Below are 24,645 nucleotides of genomic sequence, written 5' to 3'. Positions count from 1 at the left end.
GTTCTTCACAAAGGAGGGGAGCTGTTCTGAGATCATACTGCTGGTGTTCTTTACAAAGGAGGGGAGCTGTTCTGAGATCATACTGCTGGTGTCCTTTACAAAGCAAGGAGACATGGCCAGGGCTCAATATCTTGCTTGATAAATTAAAACCACTCAGTCCGGTGGGTTCTGGGACCGTGTGAACGGTCTCCTCTGCCTCTGATAGTCGTTACACCGTCGGGTGTGACATCTCGTCGGTGCGCGTGTCCGCGGCCACCTCCGCCCTTCCGTTGGCCCAGTCTCTCGTTGGATAAAAAACTGGCACTGGAAGCGGATGAGGCGCTGGTTGTAGAACGTTGATCAGACGAGGTGGATAGAAGTAAGCAGCCTCCCTCCTGCGTCTGTCATGGAGAGGAGGACCTCTTTTATCAGGGTTTCTCCAGAAGTAGACTTTATCCTCGGCCTTGTCTTTTTTTGTCTTGGTTGAATTTCTTGATTTTAAGTTCCTTTATTTCCAGACAATTTGTCCTGGAGCGCTTGGTTAGTTTTCATCAGTTCATTGAATATGCCATCAACATTATCATGGGTTCCTGGAGAAACAGGGGGACTTGGGGGGGTCAGGACAGAAGCCTTGCTTTTGTCCACATGCAGACATTTCACAAAGTGCGTAGAAACAAACTCAAAAAGATGCAGTTGCCTTTCATCGCTTACATAAAGGCAATGGAACATAAAGGTAATGGGACTGGCAAAACTACCTTTGCTAAATTATTATTGAAAAATCCCAAACTATCCCTTTAAATACACAAAGGAAATTGAACTTCCTCCTACGCATTAAAAATATAATCCATTCACTTAATCATATAGCTCTTAACATTGAAAAGGGAGTCGTAAAGATTAATATTGGAGGGGGTGTGGGGGGATTAAAGCATTTAATGAGAATGGCCATGTGAAGACCATTCCGACTGTACACCTAGGAGCTGCATGAGAACAATATTGACTGGTGGTGGAGGCGTGTGTGTGACTCATTATTAGCCTTCAATACCTGTTCTATTTTTAACATAAGTACAGATCATTGTACTTATTTTCTTCAAAATTCAGCAACATCAAGGGGCATTTTTTCACAAAGGCCAGTTTTATTGCTTCTTTAAATCAGCACAACAGTTTTCAGCTGTGCTAACATAATTGCAAAAGGGTTTTCTAATGATCAATTAGCCTTTTAAAATAATAAACTTTGATTAGCTAACACAACGTGCCATTGGAACCCAGGTGTGATGGTTGCTGATAATTGGTCTCTGTACGCCTATGTGGATATTCCATCAACAGAAAATCTGCCGTTTCCAGCTACAATCGTCATTTACAACATTAACAATGTCAACACTGTATTTCTGATCAATTTGATGTTATTTTAATGGACAGAAAATGTGCTTTTTCAAAAACAAGGATATTTCTAAGTGACTCCAAACTTCTGAAATGGTAGTGTATATACAGTTTAAGTCGGAAGTTTGCATACACCTTAGCCAAGTACAATTAAACTTAGTTTTTCACAATTCCTGACATTTAATCCTAGTAAAAATTCCCTGTCTTAAGATCACAACTTTATTTTAAGAATGTGAAATGTCAGAATAATAGTAGAGAGAATGATTTATTTCAGTTTTTATTTCTTTCATCACATTCCCAGTGGGTCAGATATTTACATAACCTCAATTAGTATTTGGTAGCATTGCCTTTAAATTGTGTATGATGGCCACTCCAATACCTTGACTTTGTTGTCCTTAAGTCATTTTGCCACAACTTTGGAAGTATGCTTGGGGTCATCGTCCATTTGGAAGACCCATTTGCGACCAAGCTTTAACTTCCTGACTGATGTCTTGATATGTTGCTTCAATATATCCACATAATTTTCCTCCCTCATGATGCCATCTATTTTGTGTTGTGCACCAGTCCCTCCTGCAGCAAAGCACCCCCACAACATGATGCTGCCACCCCCGTGCTTCACGGTTGGGATGGTGTTCTTCAGCTTGCAAGCCGCCTCCTTTTCCTCCAAACATAACAATGGTCATTATGGCCAAACAGTTCTATTTTTGTTTCATCAGACCAGAGGACATTTCTCCATGAAGTACAATCTTTGTCCCCATGTGCAGTTGCAAACTGTAGTCTGGCATTTTTATGGCGGTTTTGGAGCAGTGGCTTCTTCCTTGCTGAACGGCCTTTCAGGTTATGTCGATTTAGGACTTGTTTTACTGTGGATATAGATACTTTTGTACCCGTTTCCTCCAGCATCTTCGCAAGGTCCTTTGTCTCTAGGAGACAGAGTGCGTCTCCTTCCTGAGCAGTATGACGGCTGCGTGGTCCCATGGTGTTTATACTTGCGTACTATTGTTTGTACAGATGAACGTGGTACCTTCAGGCATTTGGAAATTGCTCCCAAGGATGAACCAGACTTGTGGAGGTCTACAAATTTTTCTGAGGTCTTGGCTGATTTATTTAGATTTTCCCATGATGTCAAGCAAAGAGGCACTGAGTTCAAAGGTAGGCACTGAAATACATCCACAGGTACACCTCCAATTGACTCTAATGATGTCAATTAGCCTATCAGAATCTTCTAAAGCTTCAACATAATTTTCTGGAATTTTCCAAGCTGTTTAAAGGCACAGTCAACTTAGTGTATGTAAACTTCTGACCCACTGGAATTGTGATACAGTGAATTATAAGTAAAATAATCTCTGTAAACAATTTGAAGACATCAAAACTATGAAATAAGACATACGGAACCGTGTAGTGTAGTAATCAAAAAAGTGTTAAACAAATCAAAATGTATTTTATATTTGAAATTCTTCAAAGTAGCCCCACTTTGCCTTGATGACAGCTTTGCACACTCTTGGCATTCTCTCAACCTACTGGAATGCATTTCCATTAACAGGTGTGCCTTGTTAAAAAGTTCATTTGAGGTATTTACTTCCTTCTTGAGCCAATCAGTTGTGTTGTGACAAGGTAGGGGTGGTATACAGAAGATAACCAATCAGTTGTGTTGTGACAAGGTAGGGGTGGTATACAGAAGATAACCAATCAGTTGTGTTGTGACAAGGTAGGGGTGGTATACAGAAGATAACCAATCAGTTGTGTTGTGACAAGGTAGGGGTGGTATACAGAAGATAGTCCTATTTGGTAAAAGACCAAGTACATATTATGGCAAGAACAGCTCAAATAAGCAAAGAGAAACAACAGTCCATCATTACTTTAAGACATGAAGCTCAGTCAATCTGGAAAATTTCAATTACTTTATTTTAATTTTAGTGCAGTCACAAAAACCATCAAGCGCTATGATGAAACTGGCTCTCATGAGGACCGCCACAGAACAGGAATACCCACAATTACCTCTGCTGCAAAGGATAAGTTCATTAGAGTTAACTGCACCTCAGGTTGCAGCCCAAATAACAGCTTCACAGAATACAAGTAACAGACATCTCAACATCAACTGTTCAGAGGAAGCATGGAGGAGGAGGTGTGATGGTGCTTTGCTGGTGACACCGTCTGTGATTTATTTAGGATTCAAGGCAGACTTAACCAGCATGGCAGCGATATGCCATCCCATCTGGTTTGCGCTTAGTGAGACTATCATTTGTTTTTCCATGGACAATAACCCAAATCACACCTCCAGGCTGTGTAAGGGCTATTTGACCAAGAAGGAGAGTGATGGAGGGCTGCATCAGATGACCTGGCCTCCACAATCACCCAACCTTTTTTACTTATTTTTTTATTTCACCTTTATTTAAACAGGTAGGCCAGTTGAGAACACCTTTATTTAACCAGGTAGGCTAGTTGAGAACACCTTTATTTAACCAGGTAGGCCAGTTGAGAACACCTTTATTTAACCAGGTAGGCCAGTTGATAACAAGTTCTCATTTACAACTGTGACCTGGCCAAGATAAAGCAAAGCGACAAAAAACAACACAGAGTTACACATGGGAAAAACAAAAGTACAGTCAATAACACAATAGAAAAATCTATATACAGTGTGTGCAAATGGAGTAGGGAGGTAAGGCAATAAATAGGCCCCAGTAGCGAATTAATTACAATTTAGCAAATTAACACTGGAGTTATAGATGAGCAGATGATGTGCAAGTAGAAATACTGGTGTGCAAAAGGGCAAAAAAAGTAAATAAAAACAATATGGGGATGAGGTAGGTAGATTGGATGGGCTATTTTCAGATGGGCTGTGTACAGCTGCAGCGATCAGTAAGCTGCTCAGATAGCTGATGCTTAAAGTTTGTGAGGGAGATAGAAGTCTCCAACTTCAGCGATTTTTGCAATTTGTTCCAGTCATTGGCGGCAGAGAACTGGAAGGAATGGCGGCCAAAGTAGGTGTTGGCTTTGGGGATTGGGGACCTCAACCCAATTGAGATGGTTTGGGATGAGTTGGACCGCAGATTGAAGGAAAAGCAGCCAACAAGTGCTCAGCATATGTGGGAACTCCTTCAAGACTGTTGGAAAAGCATTCCTCGTGAAGCTGGTTGAGAGAATGCCAAGAGTGTGTGTAACGGATGTGAAACGGCTAGCTTAGTTAGCGGGGCGAGCTAAATAGCGTTTCAATCAGTGACGTCACTTGCTCTGAGACCTTGAAGTAGTAGTTCCCCTTGCTCTGCAAGGGCCGCGGCTTTTGTGGAGCGATGGGTAACGATGCTTCAAGGGTGACTGTTGTTGATGTGTGCAGAGGGTCCCTGGTTCGAGCGAGGGGACGGTTTAAAGTTATACTGTTACATTGATGCTGTTGACCCGGATCACTGGTTGCTGCGGAAAAAGGAGGAGGTCAAAAGGGGGTGAGTGTAACGGATGTGAAACGGCTAGCTTAGGCTAGCTTAATGTACCACGCTGTGCTGTGCTGAAGGTTGGACAGTTAAAAGGGAGGGAAGAGGGGGAGAGAGAGAAAGATGGGAGTAGTTGACAATATAATCAAATTACTGATATAATTTGCTGCTAGCTGAGCATGAAACCTGGTCTCAGAGCATTTCGTATTATTCTGTATGTAAATCCGAGAAGCTCCATTTGTTTGATATGATACGTTTGGTATCGTCAGAGATACATTTGAGGAGATGGGGAAACTCCATTGGAATCGTATTAACGCCCATTGTGTACGTTGCCCATGCTATGTCAATGGGCAGCGCGGTGCATTCTGGGTGATTCTGGGACTAAGGAGTGTTCTCCTTCAGGCAGTGAACAAGAGTCAATTGGGCACTAGCTCAAAAACCCAACACTAGCATTAATTTTGTCAACAATTAGTACAATATTACAAATCTTTTCCAAGATGTGAGATAATGAACTTGCTATCTGTAGTATTGTATAGTTTTGGAATTGTGAAATTACGTACTTCCGTGGAAAAGTGTCTCTCTAATCATAACCTGACTTTGAGAAGGGATTGCGTGATGATCAGTTTAGCAACTGCGTGATGCAGCAAGACAAAGTGAATGCGATTGGTCTAGTCTGCTGGGTGGGGCAACGGGATTCCTATCTCCTCCTCTCTCTAATATCTCTGGTATGGTTTACATAAAACAGATGGTTAAGGCAAACATTGGGTGGTTTGTTGGGGTAGGTGTATAACGCTTACGTCTAACAACCCAAAGGTTGCAAGTTTGAATCTCATCATGGACAACTTTAGTATTTTAGCAACTTTAAGTACTTACTACTTTTTAGCTACTTTGCAACTACTTAGCATGTTAGCTAAACCTTCCTCTAACCCTAACCATTTTAGATAACCCTTCCCCTAACTCCTAAACTTAACCCGTAGTCTAGCTAACGTTAGCGAGATAACTAACATTAGCCACAATTTGTAACATAACATACATTTTGCAGATCCATAACATATTGTTCATTTTGCAAAATCCTAACAAATAATACAATTTGTCATTCATAACATATCATACAAAATGGAGTTCAGGTTTAAAATACAGAATAGTATGAAATGCTCTGAGACCAGGTTGCAGCGAGCATGTGACAGACTACCGAGTTGAACAATCTGTCTGACCAGTCTTATCAGTAAGCATACTCCAATGTTTATGTTGGCACAGGCATATAGGTTTACATGTGTGTGGTAGTAATACTATACATGAGCATGCAGATTTAAAATAAATAAATAATGGAATGATTAAACACTGTAGCAGCGATGTCACCAGAAAATCCAGTGGCCAAACTAAATCGACTGCATTGCTGATGACACCGGAAAGCAGTATGTATGGGCAAACCACCGGGCTAGTAGTCGATAACTTGCTAGTTAGCTCCGGTTTGGCGCTAGCTGCACCAGAGATCTTATAACACTGTGGCTACCATCTGGTTGAACTCACCAGCTCAACTTGCGAACGGCGGCGGTAACGTAAGCAAAGTTTGGTAGGTCCCGGTTGTCTGCTTCTTATTCGATGAGGTTTAACAGCGGTTGGCATCCAACATGTTGCATTACCGCCACCTACTCGACAACTCCCGTATACTTTGCTCCCGTCGGCTGCTGTAAAGCTAGGTCTAATTTAATTGTAAATGTACTCTTGTGAATATGAAATTCGGCAAAAAGAATAATGAAATTGATTACATTAAATTGTTTACAATTATTTCTATCGTAGGTATATAATCCCAGCAGTACATCTCTCCATAATACGGTAAAATCTTAATCAATATGTTCAACTATAAATCTGTCTTTTTGTAGTTTTTATTGTATTTTATTTATTTATTTTTATTTGTATTATGAACACAACAAATACAAAAGAACAGAAATATACAAACAAGAGTACATAAACCTAACAGTATGACATATCAAGATTAATTTTCAATTTGTTAAATACTTTTATGGTGCATATTGCTTTTTTGTTTTTACATTTACTGATAGAAGTTTAATATTATTTTTGAAATTCTATCTTAAACAATGTGAAAGGGGGTTTGTTCTTTGCCCACTTCATTTTATGGACAAATAATCTTCCATTAAAGATAAACAAATTAACAATGAAAGTTAAATCAGGGTCCATATCATTTGGTTCAAAATAAAACATATCAGAGTCTTTCAAATTAACATTAATAGTTGTTTCTTTTAAAATAAAATCTTCTAACTCACACAAAAATCTTCTGACAAAAGAGTAGTCCCAAAATAAATGGTCAAGAGTCTCTGGGTCACAATCACAAAATACACATTTATTATCACATTGCTAACAGAATTACAAAAGGGTTTTCTAATGATCAATTAGCCTTTTAAAATGATAAACTTGAATTAGCTAACACAACGTGCCATTGGAACACAGGAGTGATGGTTGCTGATAATGGGCCTCTGTACGCCTATGTAGATATTCCATTTAAAAAATCAGCCGTTTCCAGCTGCAATAGTCATTTACAACATTAACAATGTCTACACTGCTTTTCTTTCAAAAACATGTACGTTTCTAAGTGACCCCAAACTTTTGAACGGTAGTGTATGTTAAGGTTCACTCTTAGTTTTCATTATCGCCACTGTGGAATGTCCATGTTGATCGTCTTGGTTCTCTTGATCCATCCACCTGTCTTCTTTGTTAGTCAGGCCTGACGCCTTCATCACGTAGTTTATTCCTGTAATGTCATGTAATATGGCTGAAGATGCAGAATTTTATGCCAGGCCCCTTCTAATCGGGTAAAACAGACTCGTTAGATCTTTGACCACACACCCTCAAGACAGACTACATGTCCTCTATCAAATCAAGACTGGAATTTTTACTTAAAACAAAAGTTGTAAAAGTATGCTAGACATTTATAGAATAAATCACACCTAGTTTGATGTTTCTGTGACCAATTGAATTAGTTACTGATTTATACAGCTTTAAATAGCATTTGAAACTTTATGTATTCCAACAAATCAAAACTGGAATTTTTATTCAAAACAAAGGTTGTAAAAGTATGCTCGACATTTATAGGAAAAAAACATCTGTTTTTACGTTTCTGTGACAATCGATCAATTAGTTATTGATTTTTACCATTTTAAAATGACTTTTGGCGAATGTCTGTTGAATGTCTGTTGAATGTCCGTTGAATGTGTAATGTGTGAATATAAAACCAACTTTACCTCGGTGTCTTACTGCAGATTCTTTACATGAATACAGCGTCAAAAAAGATGCAACGACGTTTCTGGGTGGTCGTTACAAAAAGGTACAATTTGAATGTATGCCTTTTTTCACACTTCTTCATATAGTGATTTTCAGGATAATATTTATGAATAATTTAAAAATAAACTTTTTAAATAAGTAGGTATGTGTGAGGCAACATCCAATCCCTTTGAAGGCACACTATTTATACATTGTGTGTGAAACCACACTTTCTGCGTTGTTGTTCAAATAATTTGTTTTATTTTGTATAATATAAGCTTCTGTCTTAAGCATCCTAAATAAAGCAACGACTCAAAGCTGCGCCATGGAGTTTTGATTAAAAAAAACGTCAATCTGATAATCACATGCTGCTATTTATTGCTGACCAGCAGATATCACTAATGTACATTGTGAAAAGATAATGGAGCTCCGTGTAATGAACCGTTTTCCGGGTGAAAGCCCTAAAGCTTTCAGAAAACCTCACTTTGCAGCACAAACCATCAGCTCACTGTATGTGGACTGACACATTGATCACACCAACAGCATCATTACACAAAATGGTACTCAGCATCATCTGGATATGTGTGCAAGCAAATTAACCTATGCACTTGATTTTGCTCTCCTGAAGCCGCTGGTGCATGTTGGATTTTGGGATCTTGGTCCAATGGAAAGAATCACAGTGCGAGAGGTAGAGGCGATGGATCACTCTCCCTACCCGGTCCAGGATGACCTGAATCAAGTGCGCCCCATTCAATTACGGCGGAGCACAACCACTCCCTCAATGAAATCAAGACAAAGGAGATGATTGTGGACTACAGGACAAGGAGGACCGAGCACATCCCCATTCTCATCGACGGGGCTGTAGAGAAGCAGGTTGAGAGCTTCAAGTTCCTTGGTGTCCACATCACCAACAAACTAGCATGGGTCCTCAGATCCTCAAAGTTATACAGCTGTACCATCACCGCCTGGTATGGCAACTGCTCGGCCTCCGACTGCAAGGCACTACAGAGGGTAGTGCGTATGGCCCAGTACATCACTGGGGCCAAGCTTCCTGCCATCCAAATCAAATCAAATCAAATTTTATTTGTCACATACACATGGTTAGCAGATGTTAATGCGAGTGTAGCGAAATGCTTGTGCTTCTAGTTCCGACAATGCAGTAATAACCAACAAGTAATCTAACTAACAATTCCAAAAAAACTACTGTCTTATACACAGTGTAAGGGGATAAAGAATATGTACATAAGGATATATGAATGAGTGATGGTACAGAGCAGCATAGGCAAGATACAGTAGATGATATCGAGTACAGTATATACATATGAGATAAGTATGTAAACCAAGTGGCATAGTTAAAGTGGCTAGTGATACATGTATTACATAAGGATGCAGTCGATGATATAGAGTACAGTATCAACGTATGCATATGAGATGAACAATGTAGGGTAAGTAACATTATATAAGGTAGCATTGTTTAAAGTGGCTAGTGATATATTTACATCATTTCCCATCAATTCCCATGATTAAAGTGGCTGGAGTAGAGTCAGTGTCATTGACAGTGTGTTGGCAGTAGCCACTCAATGTTAGTGGTGGCTGTTTAACAGTCTGATGGCCTTGAGATAGAAGCTGTTTTTCAGTCTCTCGGCCCCAGCTTTGATGCACCTGTACTGACCTCGCCTTCTGGATGACAGCGGGGTGAACAGGCAGTGGCTCGGGTGGTTGATGTCCTTGATGATCTTTATGGCCTTCCTGTAGCATCGGGTGGTGTAGGTGTCCTGGAGGGCAGGTAGTTTGCCCCGGTGATGCGTTGTGCAGACCTCACTACCCTCTGGAGAGCCTTACGGTTGAGGGCAGTGCAGTTGCCATACCAGGCGGTGATACAGCCCGCCAGGATGCTCTCGATTGTGCATCTGTAGAAGTTTGTGAGTGCTTTTGGTGACAAGCCGAATTTCTTCAGCCTCCTGAGGTTGAAGAGGCGCTGCTGCGCCTTCCTCACGATGCTGTCTGTGTGAGTGGACCAATTCAGTTTGTCTGTGATGTGTATGCCGAGGAACTTAAAACTTGCTACCCTCTCCACTACTGTTCCATCGATGTGGATGGGGGGTGTTCCCTCTGCTGTTTCCTGAAGTCCACAATCATCTCCTTAGTTTTGTTGACGTTGAGTGTGAGGTTATTTTCCTGACACCACACTCCGAGGGCCCTCACCTCCTCCCTGTAGGCCGTCTCGTCGTTGTTGGTAATCAAGCCTACCACTGTTGTGTCGTCCGCAAACTTGATGATTGAGTTGGAGGCGTGCATGGCCACGCAGTCGTGGGTGAACAGGGAGTACAGGAGAGGGCTCAGAACGCACCCTTGTGGGGCCCCAGTGTTGAGGATCAGCGGGGAGGAGATGTTGTTGCCTACCCTCACCACCTGGGGGCGGCCCGTCAGGAAGTCCAGTACCCAGTTGCACAGGGCGGGGTCGAGACCCAGGGTCTCGAGCTTGATGACGAGCTTGGAGGGTACTATGGTGTTGAATGCCGAGCTGTAGTCGATGAACAGCATTGTCACATAGGTATTCCTCTTGTCCAGATGGGTTAGGGCAGTGTGCAGTGTGGTTGAGATTGCATCGTCTGTGGACCTATTTGGGCGGTAAGCAAATTGGAGTGGGTCAAGGGTGTCAGGTAGGGTGGAGGTGATATGGTCCTTGACTAGTCTCTCAAAGCACTTCATGATGACGGATGTGAGTGCTACGGGCGGTAGTCGTTTAGCTCAGTTACCTTAGCTTTCTTGGGAACAGGAACAATGGTGGCCCTCTTGAAGCATGTGGGAACAGCAGACTGGTATAGGGATTGATTGAATATGTCCGTAAACACACCGGCCAGCTGGTCTGCGCATGCTCTGAGGGCGCGGCTGGGGATGCCGTCTGGGCCTGCAGCCTTGCGAGGGTTAACACGTTTAAATGTCTTACTCACTTCGGCTGCAGTGAAGGAGAGACCGCATGTTTCCGTTGCAGGCCGTGTCAGTGGCACTGTATTGTCCTCAAAGCGGGCAAAAAAGTTATTTAGTCTGCCTGGGAGCAAGACATCCTGGTCCGTGACTGGGCTGGGTTTCTTCCTGTAGTCCGTGATTGACTGTAGACCCTGCCACATACCTCTTGTGTCTGAGCCGTTGAATTGAGATTCTACTTTGTCTCTGTACTGGCGCTTAGCTTGTTTGATAGCCTTGCGGAGGGAATAGCTGCACTGTTTGTATTCAGTCATGTTACCAGACACCTTGCCCTGATTAAAAGCAGTGGTTCGTGCCTTCAGTTTCACACGAATGCTGCCATCAATCCACGGTTTCTGGTTAGGGAATGTTTTAATCGTTGCTATGGGAACGACATCTTCAACGCACGTTCTAATGAACTCGCACACCGTATCAGCGTATTCGTCAATGTTGTTGTTGTCTGACGCAATACGGACCTCTATACCAGGCGGTGTCTCTATACCAGGCGGTACCAGGCGGTGTCAGAGGAGGGTCCTAAATATTGTCAAAAAAACTCCAGCCACCCTTGTTCTCTCTGCTACCGCACGGCAAGCAGTACCGGAGCACCAAGTCTAGGTCCAAAAGGCTTCTTAACAGCTTCTAGCCCCAAGCCATAAGACTCCTGAACAGTTAATCAAATGGCTACCCAGACTATTTGCATTGTCCCCCTCTCCCCCACTCTTACACTGCTGCTACTCTCTCTTTATTATCTATAAATTGTCACTTTAACTCTACCTACATGTAGATATTACCTCGTTTACCTTGACTTACCGGTTCCCCGCACATTGATTGACTCTGTACCGGTACCCCCTGTATATAGCCTCGCTGCTGCAATTTTACTGCTGCTCTTTAATTATGTTTTTATTTTTAACTTAACACTTATTTTTCTTAAAACTGCATTGTTGGTTAAGCATTTCACTGTAAGGTCTAATCTTGTTGTATTCGGCGCATGTGACAAATAACATTTGATTTGAGCCCCACTCATCGCAGCTAGGTGGCAGTATTATTATTTTTCCAAGCAAAATAACGCCAAGACAAGTGCTGTAAGTACTTCCGGTGGCAACTACAGCGAAGAAGAAATCGTTAATTCGGAGGTTTGGCTGTTGTTGTGCTCCTAGGTTATCATTGATATTAAGCTTAAATAAATATAAACACCTCGACACAAACCGTTTCAGGATTCCAATTGCATCTTCCTGAAACGTTTGCGAAACACCGTTGGACACTGGGATTTGTAACTAGCCAGCTAAGTTAGCCACGTTATTAATTAGCTAGTTAGCTAACGCTAGCTACAATTGCTAGCTCTAGTACACCGTTTGGCGCTGGTAGAATGGCGGAGGAGGAAGACGAAACCAATTTCGACGAGGATTTGGATGACGGGGCGGGTGGAACCGATGGGAGCCACGGCAAGCGAAAACGGTTGTTTTCTAAAGAGCTTCGGTGTATGATGTATGGGTTTGGAGACGACCAGAATCCCTACACTGAATCAGTGGACATCCTGGAGGACCTTGTGATCGAGTTCGTCACGGAGATGACACACAAAGCCATGTCCATCGGACGCCAGGGCCGTGTCCAGGTGGAAGACATTGTTTTCCTCATCCGGAAAGATCCAAGGAAGTTTGCCAGAGTCAAGGATCTCTTGACGATGAACGAGGAGTTGAAGAGAGCCCGCAAGGCCTTTGATGAAGCAAACTATGGTTCTTAGGTCCTGTGGTTGTAGAGGGATATGGGCTTCAACATGGATTTTTTTCCCCGCATTGTCCATGCTGTTTATTCTGCTATGATTATTAAACATGTTTTTATAAGGATCTAACGTTTATTTTGTAGCAGATGTACCCATAGAGATGTTAATTGACCATCCACTTGTGACTTCAGTTATGTTTGTGCTCATGTCAAATTCCAATGCCTTATATACATATCTTTATCAAAATCATCTTTGTGTGGCTTTCTGGCAGACTAGATGCTATGTTGCTGCCTTTCAGTTGGGAATTACACGTTTGTTCAAATAATTTCTCAATCTAATAGCGTAGACGAATAACAGGATGGCAGGTAGCTGAGTGTTTTGCTGTTTCGAATACCTGAGCTGACACTTTAAAAATGGGTCTGTACCCTTGAGCAAGGCACTTAACCCTAATTTGTTTTAGGGGGCTGCCTACTATGGCTTACCCTGTAAAACATCACAATTCACTGCACCTATCCGGTGTGTGTGAAAACTTAATACAGGAAAGTTCTCATTAAAGTCTGTCTGCTGAAGGATATTGCTTTGCAGTATAAATCATGTCATGTGAGCTAACTTTGCTCTTGTGAGAGGATTGTCCCATTCATCACTAAGGATAGGCATGGTGAAATGAATACAGTAACTTACACCTTTTGACACAGTCTTCCATCCTTTACGGAGATATTTCAGGACATGGCCCAGAAGGGAGGTCAATGTAGACTTTCTATATGAATCCATGGTTGGGTTTTTGTTTCCGGAACCATTTAACTTGCTCCTACACCTTTAGACAGTGGATATATAGTGTAATCGTTGAATAAACCATTTGGCCTGTTCTGTTATCGGTTGCAAATGAATGCACATGGACCTAACTGTGTACGCAATAAAACTGCAGGACTGAGTTTATCCTTTGTCTCTTAACCCTGGGTTTCCCCAAACTCTGTCCTGGAGCCCTCCCTAGGCGCACCTTTTGTTTTTTTACCCAAGGACTACACAGCTGATTCAAACAACCAACTCATCATGCTTTGAATCAGCTGTGTACTGCTAGGGCAAAAGGTGCACCCCTGGGGGGGCAGGACCAACTTTAGGAAACCCTGCCTTAACCCACTGTATCAGTACTCTATTTAAAGTGGGACTCCTTTGACTACTTAGTTTGCATAATCAATATATTAAAAACTTGCCAGGATTTCCCCCTGATGGTATATATTTATTTGTATTTTGCAATAAGTAAGTAGACCTAGCTTCACTGCTTTCTAATCTGGCTTGTTATTTTGGTCCAAAACAGTAACAACGGCATCAAAGACAAGATGGATGTATGAATCAAAGTAAAACAAAAACATTTTGACATTCCTCAATAATAGCCTACAGACCAACTTCCAGTGAGCATGTGTTTATTAATATCTCCTTTCAAACAATTTGTTATTACAGTGACGTGATTGGTCTAAGCAGCGATCACAAGCAGCCCATTAGACTACGTCCTGACTAAGCTCCCAGCTTCAGGCTGTTGTGCTGAGTGCCTATGATGCACTGAGCCATTGTAGAGTTGCAGTTATTTTCACATCCCGGGCCTTGCCCACCTGATTTGGGGAACAGCAGCAGCTTGGCGTCATAATCACAAGCAGGAAGGGCTCAAAAGCTCTGGTAACTTCCACCAGGTGCCTGTCGAACAGGTCTAGTTGTTTTTCGAGGTGGGGGCAATGGACCAGATAGGGAGGGTGAGTTGGAGTGGGTCAATAGAGGATCAGAATAGGTCAGCAGGGGTCAAAGGAAGGAGGAATGTCCATGAGTCTCCGTTTTACTGCACATTTTCCATCATCTTGAGGAATTCTGAAAAATTAATCCATAATGAACAAAACAAAATGTATTTCAGGATCAATTAAAAAGTCCCTCAGTATCCATTATGAAAATGCAGGTCAATATGTAGGCTAATTAGCCAATCAGCACCACAGTCAAAGGCATCATCCCTATGTCCTACCGTCAAAGTCCAGCATGCCATCAGCGTTCTTGTCTCCATCCTTCAGCAGCTCATCAATTTCCTCCTCTGAGATTTGTTCGCCAGAGCTGCGAATGATGATGGCGAACTCTTCTCTGTCGATATAGCCGTCGGCATTCCTGCATAAGTAACACATTGGAAGGAGGTTACGAGCCTTTCGACATCATTTGAAAGTTGACTGTAATTACACACATGCAAACGGTAACCTCTTCTCCCAAAGCCTGTAACGTACTTGTCGAACACACGGAAACATTCCGCTAACTCTCCCTCGGACTTTCCGGCCTGGTCCTCCTTTAGGAGCCTCACCATCATGACCAAGAACTCCTCGAAGTCGATGGTTCCGCTACCTGAGGTGAAGGGCCAGATTACGCATCACGCTCGAATAAAAAAAACTACTACAGACAATGTTAACAGGTACTTATGAAACACTGGTCACAACACGGGCATTGGTTTCCCAAAACGCAAGCGTTCCATTTAGGTTTATATATACACACACATTCATGTAGGCTAACATTAGTCAATTTTAGATTCAGTAGTTTCTCACCATCCTCATCGACCTCCTCAATGATTTCATCCAACTCCTCTCTTGTCGGATTCTGGCCCAACATCCTCATGACCTGACCCAATTCCTTGGTGCTGATATCACCGCCACCGTCGGTGTCAAACATGTCGAAGGCAGCCTTGAACTCTAGAATGATTAGGCCATAAGTATCGGGAAACGAATGATTATATTCATTAGACCTGACGTGAATTAACGGCAACATGGTTTGCTATGGGCCTACTCACCGTTAAGCATCTCCTCGCTCAAGTATGAGCGGGCCTCCTGTTGCGCGTCAGTCTAGAGGAAAAACAGCGCCACATGTGTCAAGTCATTGTAGTGACCATCTCTCCAAGACAACATATATATTTTTTGAAGCAAAAGTTATTGGCTATTAGCATTCGTGTGTTTGTATTGACAGTCACACGTGCCCTGCCCAAAAAGGGTAGGTTAGGCCTATACGGCCTACGGACAGCTCTTAGGCCAAGTGAAAATGTGCCATGCTATTTTAGGCTCAACACATTACACCCCCCTCCCCTCCCCCTCCGTATATGGCCATACTGACATACAATCCGACAGAATTTGTCGCATAAGCACTATCCGCAGCCTTGCTGTCGGACTCCCTTTTAGGTTGCGTGCCTGACAAGTACCCATATCTACCCTGCGCCCCCACAACTTTCATGTTCCAGGTATAGATAGATATCTACTTTATATATCTATACACACTATAAGACTTAGATATATAAAGTAGATATATCTATACACTGTAAACATATTACACTTTATGCACTTTATATTTTTTGGTTAAGCAATTTAGTGATTGTTATCAAGATGATTGAGAAATCATGAGCTAAGTTAATTACTGTACTATTTCAATCGGATGTTTTATACCTTACACTTTATATTGAGACAATACATTGTTGAAATTATTCTCAAATAAATCATTTCAAAATTAGGCAAATGTAATTTTAATTGCCCTAATTTCTTTACCCATCCAAATGTAAAATTGCACATTTAACCGATACAAACTCGCTATTCATTATGCTTTTATTCGTGTAATTGGTTGCATTTGTTCAAGTCATTCTTCTTACCATGGTTGCTGATTAGCTTTCCCCTAAATATCCACGGAAATATAGCCCAAAGGAGTGGTCAATCCGCGTGCACCTCAACAGAAAGACTAGACGTCAAGTGAGTTTAGACACACTTTAAACCGGTCACCTAAGACACGCCCACTGATGCTCACAGGACTCCAGATTTAGAATCTTGAACTTTTTAGAGTTCTGAGGCCCCCCACCAGCCAATAAAAGTGGAGAGTGGTGGTCTTGAATCTGCAAACATTTAATTGATGGGGTAAACTTAGCTATTAGGAAGTTTTGGGAAGTTTTCAGGTACATGTCACTATTGAAAGGCGCACAACATTTCTGGGCATTGAAGTAAGAATATTTATTAGTATCCATCTACCAGTTGTTTCTTTTGATTGTAAGTCAAGTGTCAAACTCATTCCACGAAAGGCTGAGTGTTTGCTGGTTTTCGCTCTTCCCTTGTAATTGATTGATGAATTAAGGTCAATAATTATTAAATAACTCCCTTCACCTGGTTGTCGAGGTCTTAATTGAAAGGAAAAAACTAAAACCAGCAGAGACTAGGCCCCCCCAGGCAATGAGTTTGACACCCCTGTTGTAAGTGCAGCAGGTTTGAGGTGCCTGAATGTAACAGTATGCCTATCTATTCCCTGTCAGACACAATGTTTTAGCTCATCAACCTAAACAAATTCCCTCTCCGGACCCACTCTCCAAGTTTAAACCTTTTTTGCAGATTTCCAGAAGGGAATGAAGCCTGCCCTTTTAAGCAATCTCTGAAATTATTGCATTCTGAAACAAGGTGTAGCTTATGTCCAAGCATGCACTTGTGATTTCAAACAAACATGGTGATTGCTGTTACCATACTTTAAACCAAGGTAGGCCTCTGCATTGCTGATAAAGAAGGGTGGGCCCAGAGTGGTTTGTGACTGTGGGATGGCGTTTCCTTCTGGGCGTGAAACCCTACCCTGTGGAAAAGGGCTGCAGAAGCTGGAAGCTGGCAGTGCTATGCCTTGAATAGCAGACGATTTATGGTTGTATGGGGACAGGACAGAGACGGAGCACGCCCTTAATCACAGTATCGTATCCAATAAACAGGCCAACCACTCAATATTTGACTCTCCTTGTATGGTGGTAGTTTCCTGAGCAGAGATAATAAGGCCTGATGTCTTAGAGGGAGGAGGAGCGGTGGGATACTGGGGTATTATGGGGAAGAAGGGGGTGGGATGTTGTTAGTGGTGGTGGCGAGGAGGGGGGAGGGTTTAATGGCTATATACTCAGGGAACAGAGGATATCCACCAAAATAAGGATTTGGTGGGGTGCTGCTACGACACATTACAATCCTCCTCTAGGTTCTTATTCCAGACATCTTCAAGGTACGCTGTTGCATCTGGTAGCGGTGTCAGAGCCCCTGGGGATGGCATCTTACAATACTGATATGGTATTTGTAACCTCTTCATGGAGACAGAGCGGTGTCAGAGCATTCTTGTCACTGTTAACTGCTGCAGTCTCGTTTTTTGATCATCATGGATGACATCTCTCAAGTGATGAAAAGATCATTGATTTTGCAAGTTGCATTTAGCTACTCAATTTGAAGCTTCTGAAAGTTTTCTTCATCTGTACAGTCTTTTTGTTTTAGTTAACTGTTTTGGACTTTGCTCCTTAACCTAATGTTGTAGGCTTATTTCTCTTTCATCCGTTTTCATGAATCTTTCAAGATTCATCACACGAAAAACGACAACAAAGGACCTCAGAAGGATTAGGCAGAGCCAATCAGGATGACTGTTTTTTTTTCTGTGGACTTTGGAACAAAGGTGTTTTCAGAAACCAAGGACACTGACTAGTGGGAATAGTTATTATATGGGAATAGGAGAGAGGAGGAGAACGTGGTATATACGGGGTGAGGGAGGGCTAGGATACCTGAAATATTGCAGTCATAAGTCAGGGTGGGGGAGAGTGGCAAGGCAAGGCAGGTGGGGGCTAGGATACCTGAGATGTTGCAGTCATAAGTCAGGGTGGGGGAGAGTGGCAAGAGACGGGGGTAGAAGTAGCTGTGGTGGGGGGAGGGGTAGTGGTACTGGAGCATTCTGTTTCATTAGAGTAGGGCTGATAGTGTTGCATTATGAGAGAAACGGTAGAGTGGAGTCATACAGAAGGAGCAGACAATGATCCAGTCTACTGGATCAACATGACAACAAGGAGATGGAAACATATGTTAAAGATGAAAGCAGATTTATTTTGAAAGTACTCTGTACAGGGTTGAGACTGCAAGAGGGGAGAGACGCAGAAAGGAGAGGAGCCAGTTGGCGAGTCACGGAAGGAGAGGGGTGAGACGCAGAAAGGAGAGTGGCGAGATGCAGAGAGGAGAGTGGGAGGGGTGAGACACAGAGAGGAGAGGATAGTGGGAGGGGCGAGACGCAGAGAGGAGAGGAGAGTGGGAGGGGCGAGACGCAGAGAGGAGAGAGGAGGGGGCGAGGGGGGAGAGAGAGGGGGGGCGAGGGGAGAGACGGCGAGGGGGGGGCGGGGTGCGAGAGGTGAGACACAGAGAGGAGAGGGGGAGGGGCGAGACGCAGAGAGGAGAGGGGGAGGGGCGAGACGCAGAGAGGAGAGGGGCGAGACGCAGAGAGGAGAAAGGAGGGGGCGAGGGGAGAGACGGCGAGGGGGTGCGAGAGGTGAGACACAGAGGGGCGAGGGGCCAGAGGGGTGTAGCATTTCTTGAGAGGGAGCAGGTGTAAAGAGACAGCTGGGTGGGAAGTGTTAGGTTGCGTGGAGCGGAAAGACCCTTCGTCTTAAAAGGGTTGGACGTATATTTATAGCCACAGAGTCAACATGACTGAGATCGGCAGCATCGAGGAGGGGGTAAATAACCTTCCGTTATATTGTCTTTTCTCAAACCCTATTTTAACTTTACTGTAGTGTTTTGGGGTGGAATCATTACTGTAGTTGTTTTGGGCAGACTCCTTACGATATCTATATATATATATATATATATATATTTATATATATATCTATACCCTATGTATATGATTAGGCAGGGGCGCTGCCATGGGTGGGCATAGGCCCACCGACTTTGGAGCCAGGCCCACCCACTGGGGAACCAGGCACAGCCAATCAGAATGAGTTTTCCCCCACAAAAGGGCTTTCTTATAGATATAAATACTCCTCCGTTTCCTCAGCTGTCCGGTTGGCTGGTCTCAGACGATGCCACAGTGAAAGAAGCCGGATGTGGAGGTCCTGGGCTTATGGTAGAGAAATTAACATTACATTCTCTGGCAACAGCTCTGGTGGACATTCCTGCAGTCAGCATTCCAATTGCAGAGTGGCCTTTTATTGTCCCCAGCACAAGGTGCAGCTGTGTTTATTTAACTATGCAAGTCAGTTAAGAACAAATTCTTATTTTCAACATTGTTCTAGGAACAGTGGGTTAACTGCCTTGTTCAGGGGCAGAATGACAGTTTTTTACCTTGTCAGCTCAGGGATTCAATCCAGCAACCTTTCGGTTATTGGCTCAACGCTCTAACCACTACGCTACCTGCTGCCCTGTGTAATGATCATGCTCGTTAATCAGATTCTTGATATGCCACACCTGTCAGGTGGATGGATTATCTTGGTAGAGGAGAAATGCTCACTTAACCGAGATGTAAACAAATTTGTGCACAAAATTTGAGAGAAATTAAGCTTTTTGTGCATATGAACAATCTCTGGGATATTTTATTTCAGCTCATGAAACATGGGACCAACACTTTCCATGTTGCGTTCATATTTTTGTTCAGTATATATTCTCGACTGACTTAAAAAAAAATATTTCTTCATTTCTATTTTTTTTAAAAACTTTCTGTATAGTCTGTATATTTGATTGAATTTCTAGATATTACTGATATTAACACAAGCATTTCATTGCACCTGCAATAACATCTGCAAATCTGTGTACGCCATCAATAAAGTTTGATTTGATTTGTAGTGTTTTTGGGTAGACTCTTTACTGTAAGTAGTTGGGAAGACTCAAAAAGAAAATGTGGCTTTCATTTTTGTATTAGATTTTTTTCCATTCAGAAACAGTTGTTCTTTTCTTCGAGCAGGAGAAGTGACACATGGAAAGGGTCACAAAGGAATGTTGGTCTTGTTACTGTACATTCTCCATCATTTTCAGAAATTCTGGAACACAGAAGAAAGGGGTTTATTGGATCCTCTCCCACCAACTACTACTGATAATACTTTTATCCCTATCCACCTCCCTCTCTTTGTGATATGAAAACACCTTACTGTAATCATCAAACTACAACCTTCTACCCCAAGCACAATATATAGTATCCCCCTATAACCCTGTATGTGTCCAGTCACCAGAGGACCAATGTTATATATGAGCCCTTTCATGTTAATGTTTATGTCATGTGGATGTGGTACTTCTGTGATCCCAGACCTCAACATTGTATTCTGTTGTGAATATTTGTTGTAGAGAAACCCAGAACAGCGGGAGTTGAGTTTAGTCAAGACTTGTGGTCATTAATATTAATTAAAGAAATAAACTTGCCTACACAAATTGCCATAGTTTAAACAGTCAACTGTGTGTGTGTGTGTGTGAGAGTGTGTGTGTGTGTGTGTGTGCATTCCAGTCTATATTTACCCACAGACAGTGCACACCAAATTGCCCCTGTTATTCCCAATCCAATCACTAGTCAAAGTTACTATGCTATCGTTTACCATTGACTATTAGTCATCAACATGTTTATGTTCAGTTAGCACAACACATGAATGTGAATGATATTTCCATTGCAGCAAATGAAGCCTGTGTGTGTGGGAGTGAGTGTCTTACCATCAAAATCAAGCCTGTTGTCTTTGTTTAGGTCTGCGTCTGTCATTAGCTCGATACATTCCTCCTCTGTGACTGGCTCTCCAGTGGCGGCCAAGATGTCATTTAACTCCTCACGGTCAATAAAACCGTCGCCGTTTCTGTTGTATTGGGCAGAGGATAAGATCAGTTGAGATACATGAGAATAATGTAACACATAGCTGCTGTATTTGTCATTAGAGCTTCCGAACGAGGTCCTGTGATTATCCATCCATCAGATACCGTGTGGTATCCCTGGTTGGTAATGGTAAACCACGGGTGAGAAACCTTTGTGTCATGTCAATAAGGACGAGACTCCAGGAGTTATGATTCAGGGGACGACGTACTTGTCGAAAATACGGAAGACCTCTGATAACTCTTCCTCGGACTTGCCGGCCTGGTCCTCCTTCAGGAGCCTCACCATCATGACCAAGAACTCCTCGAAGTCGATGCTGCCGCTACCTGGTGTTGGGAGGAGGGGAAGACAACCAGGGGCTCATGAGATGAAGCAGGGACATGGGATGTATGAATAATAGTAGAAATACCCTGGCCAGACATTTGAATTATCTCCTGACATTTGACCCAGTCAGTTATTTTACCATCCTCATCGACCTCCTCGATGATCAGGGCCAACTCCTCTCTGGTCGGGTTCTGGCCCAACATCCTCATCACCTGACCCAACTCCCTGGTGCTGATGTCACCGCCACCGTCACTGTCGAACAGGTTGAAGGCAGCCTGGAACTCTGGAGGGGAGAGTTGGTGTTTACTGAGACAAATTCTCACCTGTTGACCTTAATGTCCTCTTGGTACAATCAGAGCATTTTAAAGTGACACATTTTGTTGACATTAGGACTATGACTACATAAACACAACCCAAATAGCTGAATGTGAAGTGATACACACAGCATGGTTGTGAATCATGGATCTCAATAAAGTTAGGAACAAGCAGACATGTGGATAGGTTATTTATTACACACGTGGCTTACCGGCAATCATGTCCTCGCTCAGGAAGGAGCGGGCATCACTCTGTGTTTCAGTAGGCTAGAGAGGGAGGATAGGGGAAGTTGTATTCATATATATGTTTTCTCTCATGTACTAGTTCACTGTGCCTGTGGTGTTATATAATTATAAATTATATATTAAAAGAAACCTTTCTGAGAAGATTAATACAAGCATTGTAGAGCAGGGTTGGAGTCAATTCAATAAGTGATTTGAATTTAAACTTTAAAAAATGGAAATACTTTTTAGTTTTTTGAGAAGTAATTTAAAACAGATTGCCTTTTTTTTCAATTATTGAATTGGAATTTCAGTTTATTTCCTGAATTGACTGCCTTCAATTCTAATTGACTGCAACTGTGCCGTAGAGCTGTCATTGAAGAGAGCATGTAGGATTCAGACCACAGTCTGGACACCCTATAGCTGCAGGCAGCTGCTATCACACTGTATGGGATGGGTCATTTAGTACATTTTAATAAAGAACATACTTTATTTAACTAGGCAAGTCAGTTAAGAACAAATTCTTATTTACATTGACGGCCTACACCGGCCAAACCCAGACGACACTGGGCCAATTGTGCGCCGCCCTATGGGACTCCCAATCACAGCCAGTTGTGGTACAACCTGGATTTGAGCCAGAATGTCTGTAGTGACGCCTCTAGCACCGAGATGCAGTGCCTTAAACCTTTGTGCCACTTATTTCCCCCCATATATCTGTCATCACCTCCACCTACCTACCATTGACTGGCAGCAACTCCTCACACATCTACATCAAGCTAAACGACCAGCTACATTATTTAACAAAATATGAAATGTTCACAAACTTTCCACTTTTAGCACCTTATTTTCATTTATCATTTCAGTCTGGAACCAACAGTCCATAAACAGAACCAACGGTCCATAAACAGAACCAACAGTCCATAAACAGAACCAACAGTCCATAAACAGAACCAACAGTCCATAAACAGAACCAACAGTCCATAAACAGAACCAACAGTGCTGCACATATTTGTACAGGTTCATGGTAGAAAATAAGAATCTAACAACATTATTTATTTCCTTTCAATGTCATTAATGAACATATTGTATAACTGTTAAGAAGCAGCAGAAAAGCAATATAGATTATTTCCAAGAAAAGTAATGAAGGAATATAGGACTGTCTGTTTGTCTTTGCTCCTTGAACCATATGGGTTCAACAGCAAAAACATATGACAGCTACTTGGTACACCTCCAGGGAGAGTTGATAGTTAATCACAGTCATGTCCCACCATTCTGCCCCTACTCTGATTTATTAATCCTCTTTAACAACTCCTTGTACTCTGAGCAGCCCCCACCCCCCCGCAACCCAATCCCTCACATTCATTATCCTGCCTCCCTCTGGCATGTCAAAAGATTATGCCAGAGTCATTACTAGTGTCTATGTCTACACTGTGACACATAGACACAGATATGCTGGCCATCCACCTGTCAATCAATCACTTTGTCACTATCAATCACTTTGTCACTGTGTTCTGTCTAGCCAGCACCACTGTCTCAGTAACCTTTGGTGACCATGGTGGCCTAGGAAAAACGTTAACAACGGCATACACTACCACGTGAATTGAAGTACATACAGCCGATATTATACCGCATGATGTTTGCTCTATGGTACATGTAACTTAATATCACTCATACAAGCAAATAACAAGAACAAAACTAGAGCCTTCAAACGGTAAAATCAGTAGCTCTCTTTACGTAAATTGTTTGGTCTAGCTGTACTCCACAGCTGGGCCAGCTCGTGTGTGTGTGTGTGTGTGTGTGTTGTTTGATCACAGGCAGGACTAGTCCATTTTCAAATCAATCAGTAATATCCATCTTCAGCAATTCCACTCTATTCCCAACAATGGAAAAAAATATCAGCAAAAACTTTTTTCTTTTTAAAGAAAAAAAGAAACCCGACATCATCTGTCGGAAAAAAAGCAGAATGAACGAAACAGTCCTGAAACATCTGTTCATGAAAGATTCTTATCTTCGTTCGCTCTCGGCTTCTCCCTCTACAGAATCTTACCATGGTGGCTGTCTCCGCTGCAACAGACAACAGAGAGAAAGGGGGAAGTCCAGGGAAAGAGTGTCTTTCTGATACACCGTTGATAGACACAGTACTATGACTACCCAATAAGTACCCCTTATCTAGGTAACTTTTGTCTGAATATGATCAGGATTGGGCAAGAAGCCCTTTGCCTGGACTAGCATCAACCAATCGTCTTGCTGCTTACTTTGCAACGCCACAAAACCTCCACCTCACTCATACTCCCCCCCCCCTCTCCTTAAGCTCCCTCCATATTTAGCTAAAGGACAAGAGTAGCCAGTCTCAATGACATTTATTATGGCAAGTGTTCAATTGACCATCTAACAGCAGATGGACACTGTCTGTCACACACACATACACACA

At 42.5% G+C, this 24,645-nt stretch overlaps 3 protein-coding genes across 3 annotated transcripts; 1 reads left to right on the top strand and 2 right to left on the bottom strand.

The window, feature by feature from the left end:
• The first annotated feature begins 12,119 nt into the window (after positions 1 to 12,119).
• On the top strand, positions 12,120 to 13,686 carry LOC112222371 (transcription initiation factor TFIID subunit 13-like). The gene has a single exon (XM_042304173.1). The coding sequence runs from the start codon at positions 12,397 to 12,399 to the stop codon at positions 12,769 to 12,771; it is 375 nt and encodes a 124-aa protein (XP_042160107.1). The 5' UTR covers positions 12,120 to 12,396; the 3' UTR covers positions 12,772 to 13,686.
• A 468-nt stretch (positions 13,687 to 14,154) lies between these two features.
• LOC112222370 (troponin C, skeletal muscle) lies at positions 14,155 to 16,527 on the bottom strand. Its single transcript, XM_024385156.2, has 6 exons — positions 16,403 to 16,527; positions 15,560 to 15,611; positions 15,318 to 15,461; positions 15,006 to 15,120; positions 14,756 to 14,892; positions 14,155 to 14,607 (listed from the first exon to the last, which is right to left on the bottom strand). Exons 1-6 carry the CDS (start codon positions 16,403 to 16,405, stop codon positions 14,576 to 14,578), a joined length of 483 nt encoding a protein of 160 aa, XP_024240924.1. The 5' UTR covers positions 16,406 to 16,527; the 3' UTR covers positions 14,155 to 14,575.
• A 3,824-nt stretch (positions 16,528 to 20,351) lies between these two features.
• On the bottom strand, positions 20,352 to 24,420 carry LOC112222368 (troponin C, skeletal muscle). The gene is made up of 6 exons (XM_024385155.2): positions 24,262 to 24,420; positions 22,205 to 22,259; positions 21,818 to 21,961; positions 21,566 to 21,680; positions 21,204 to 21,340; positions 20,352 to 20,545 (listed from the first exon to the last, which is right to left on the bottom strand). The coding sequence occupies exons 1-6, from the start codon at positions 24,262 to 24,264 to the stop codon at positions 20,514 to 20,516; spliced, it is 486 nt and encodes a 161-aa protein (XP_024240923.1). The 5' UTR covers positions 24,265 to 24,420; the 3' UTR covers positions 20,352 to 20,513.
• Between the last annotated feature and the right edge of the window lie 225 nt (positions 24,421 to 24,645).

This window comes from Oncorhynchus tshawytscha, linkage group LG22, assembly GCF_018296145.1.
Source record: "Oncorhynchus tshawytscha isolate Ot180627B linkage group LG22, Otsh_v2.0, whole genome shotgun sequence".
Taxonomy (NCBI): Eukaryota; Metazoa; Chordata; class Actinopteri; order Salmoniformes; family Salmonidae; genus Oncorhynchus; species Oncorhynchus tshawytscha.
Note: the sequence above shows the minus strand (reverse complement) of the source record. Positions and strands in the feature narration are given on the sequence as shown.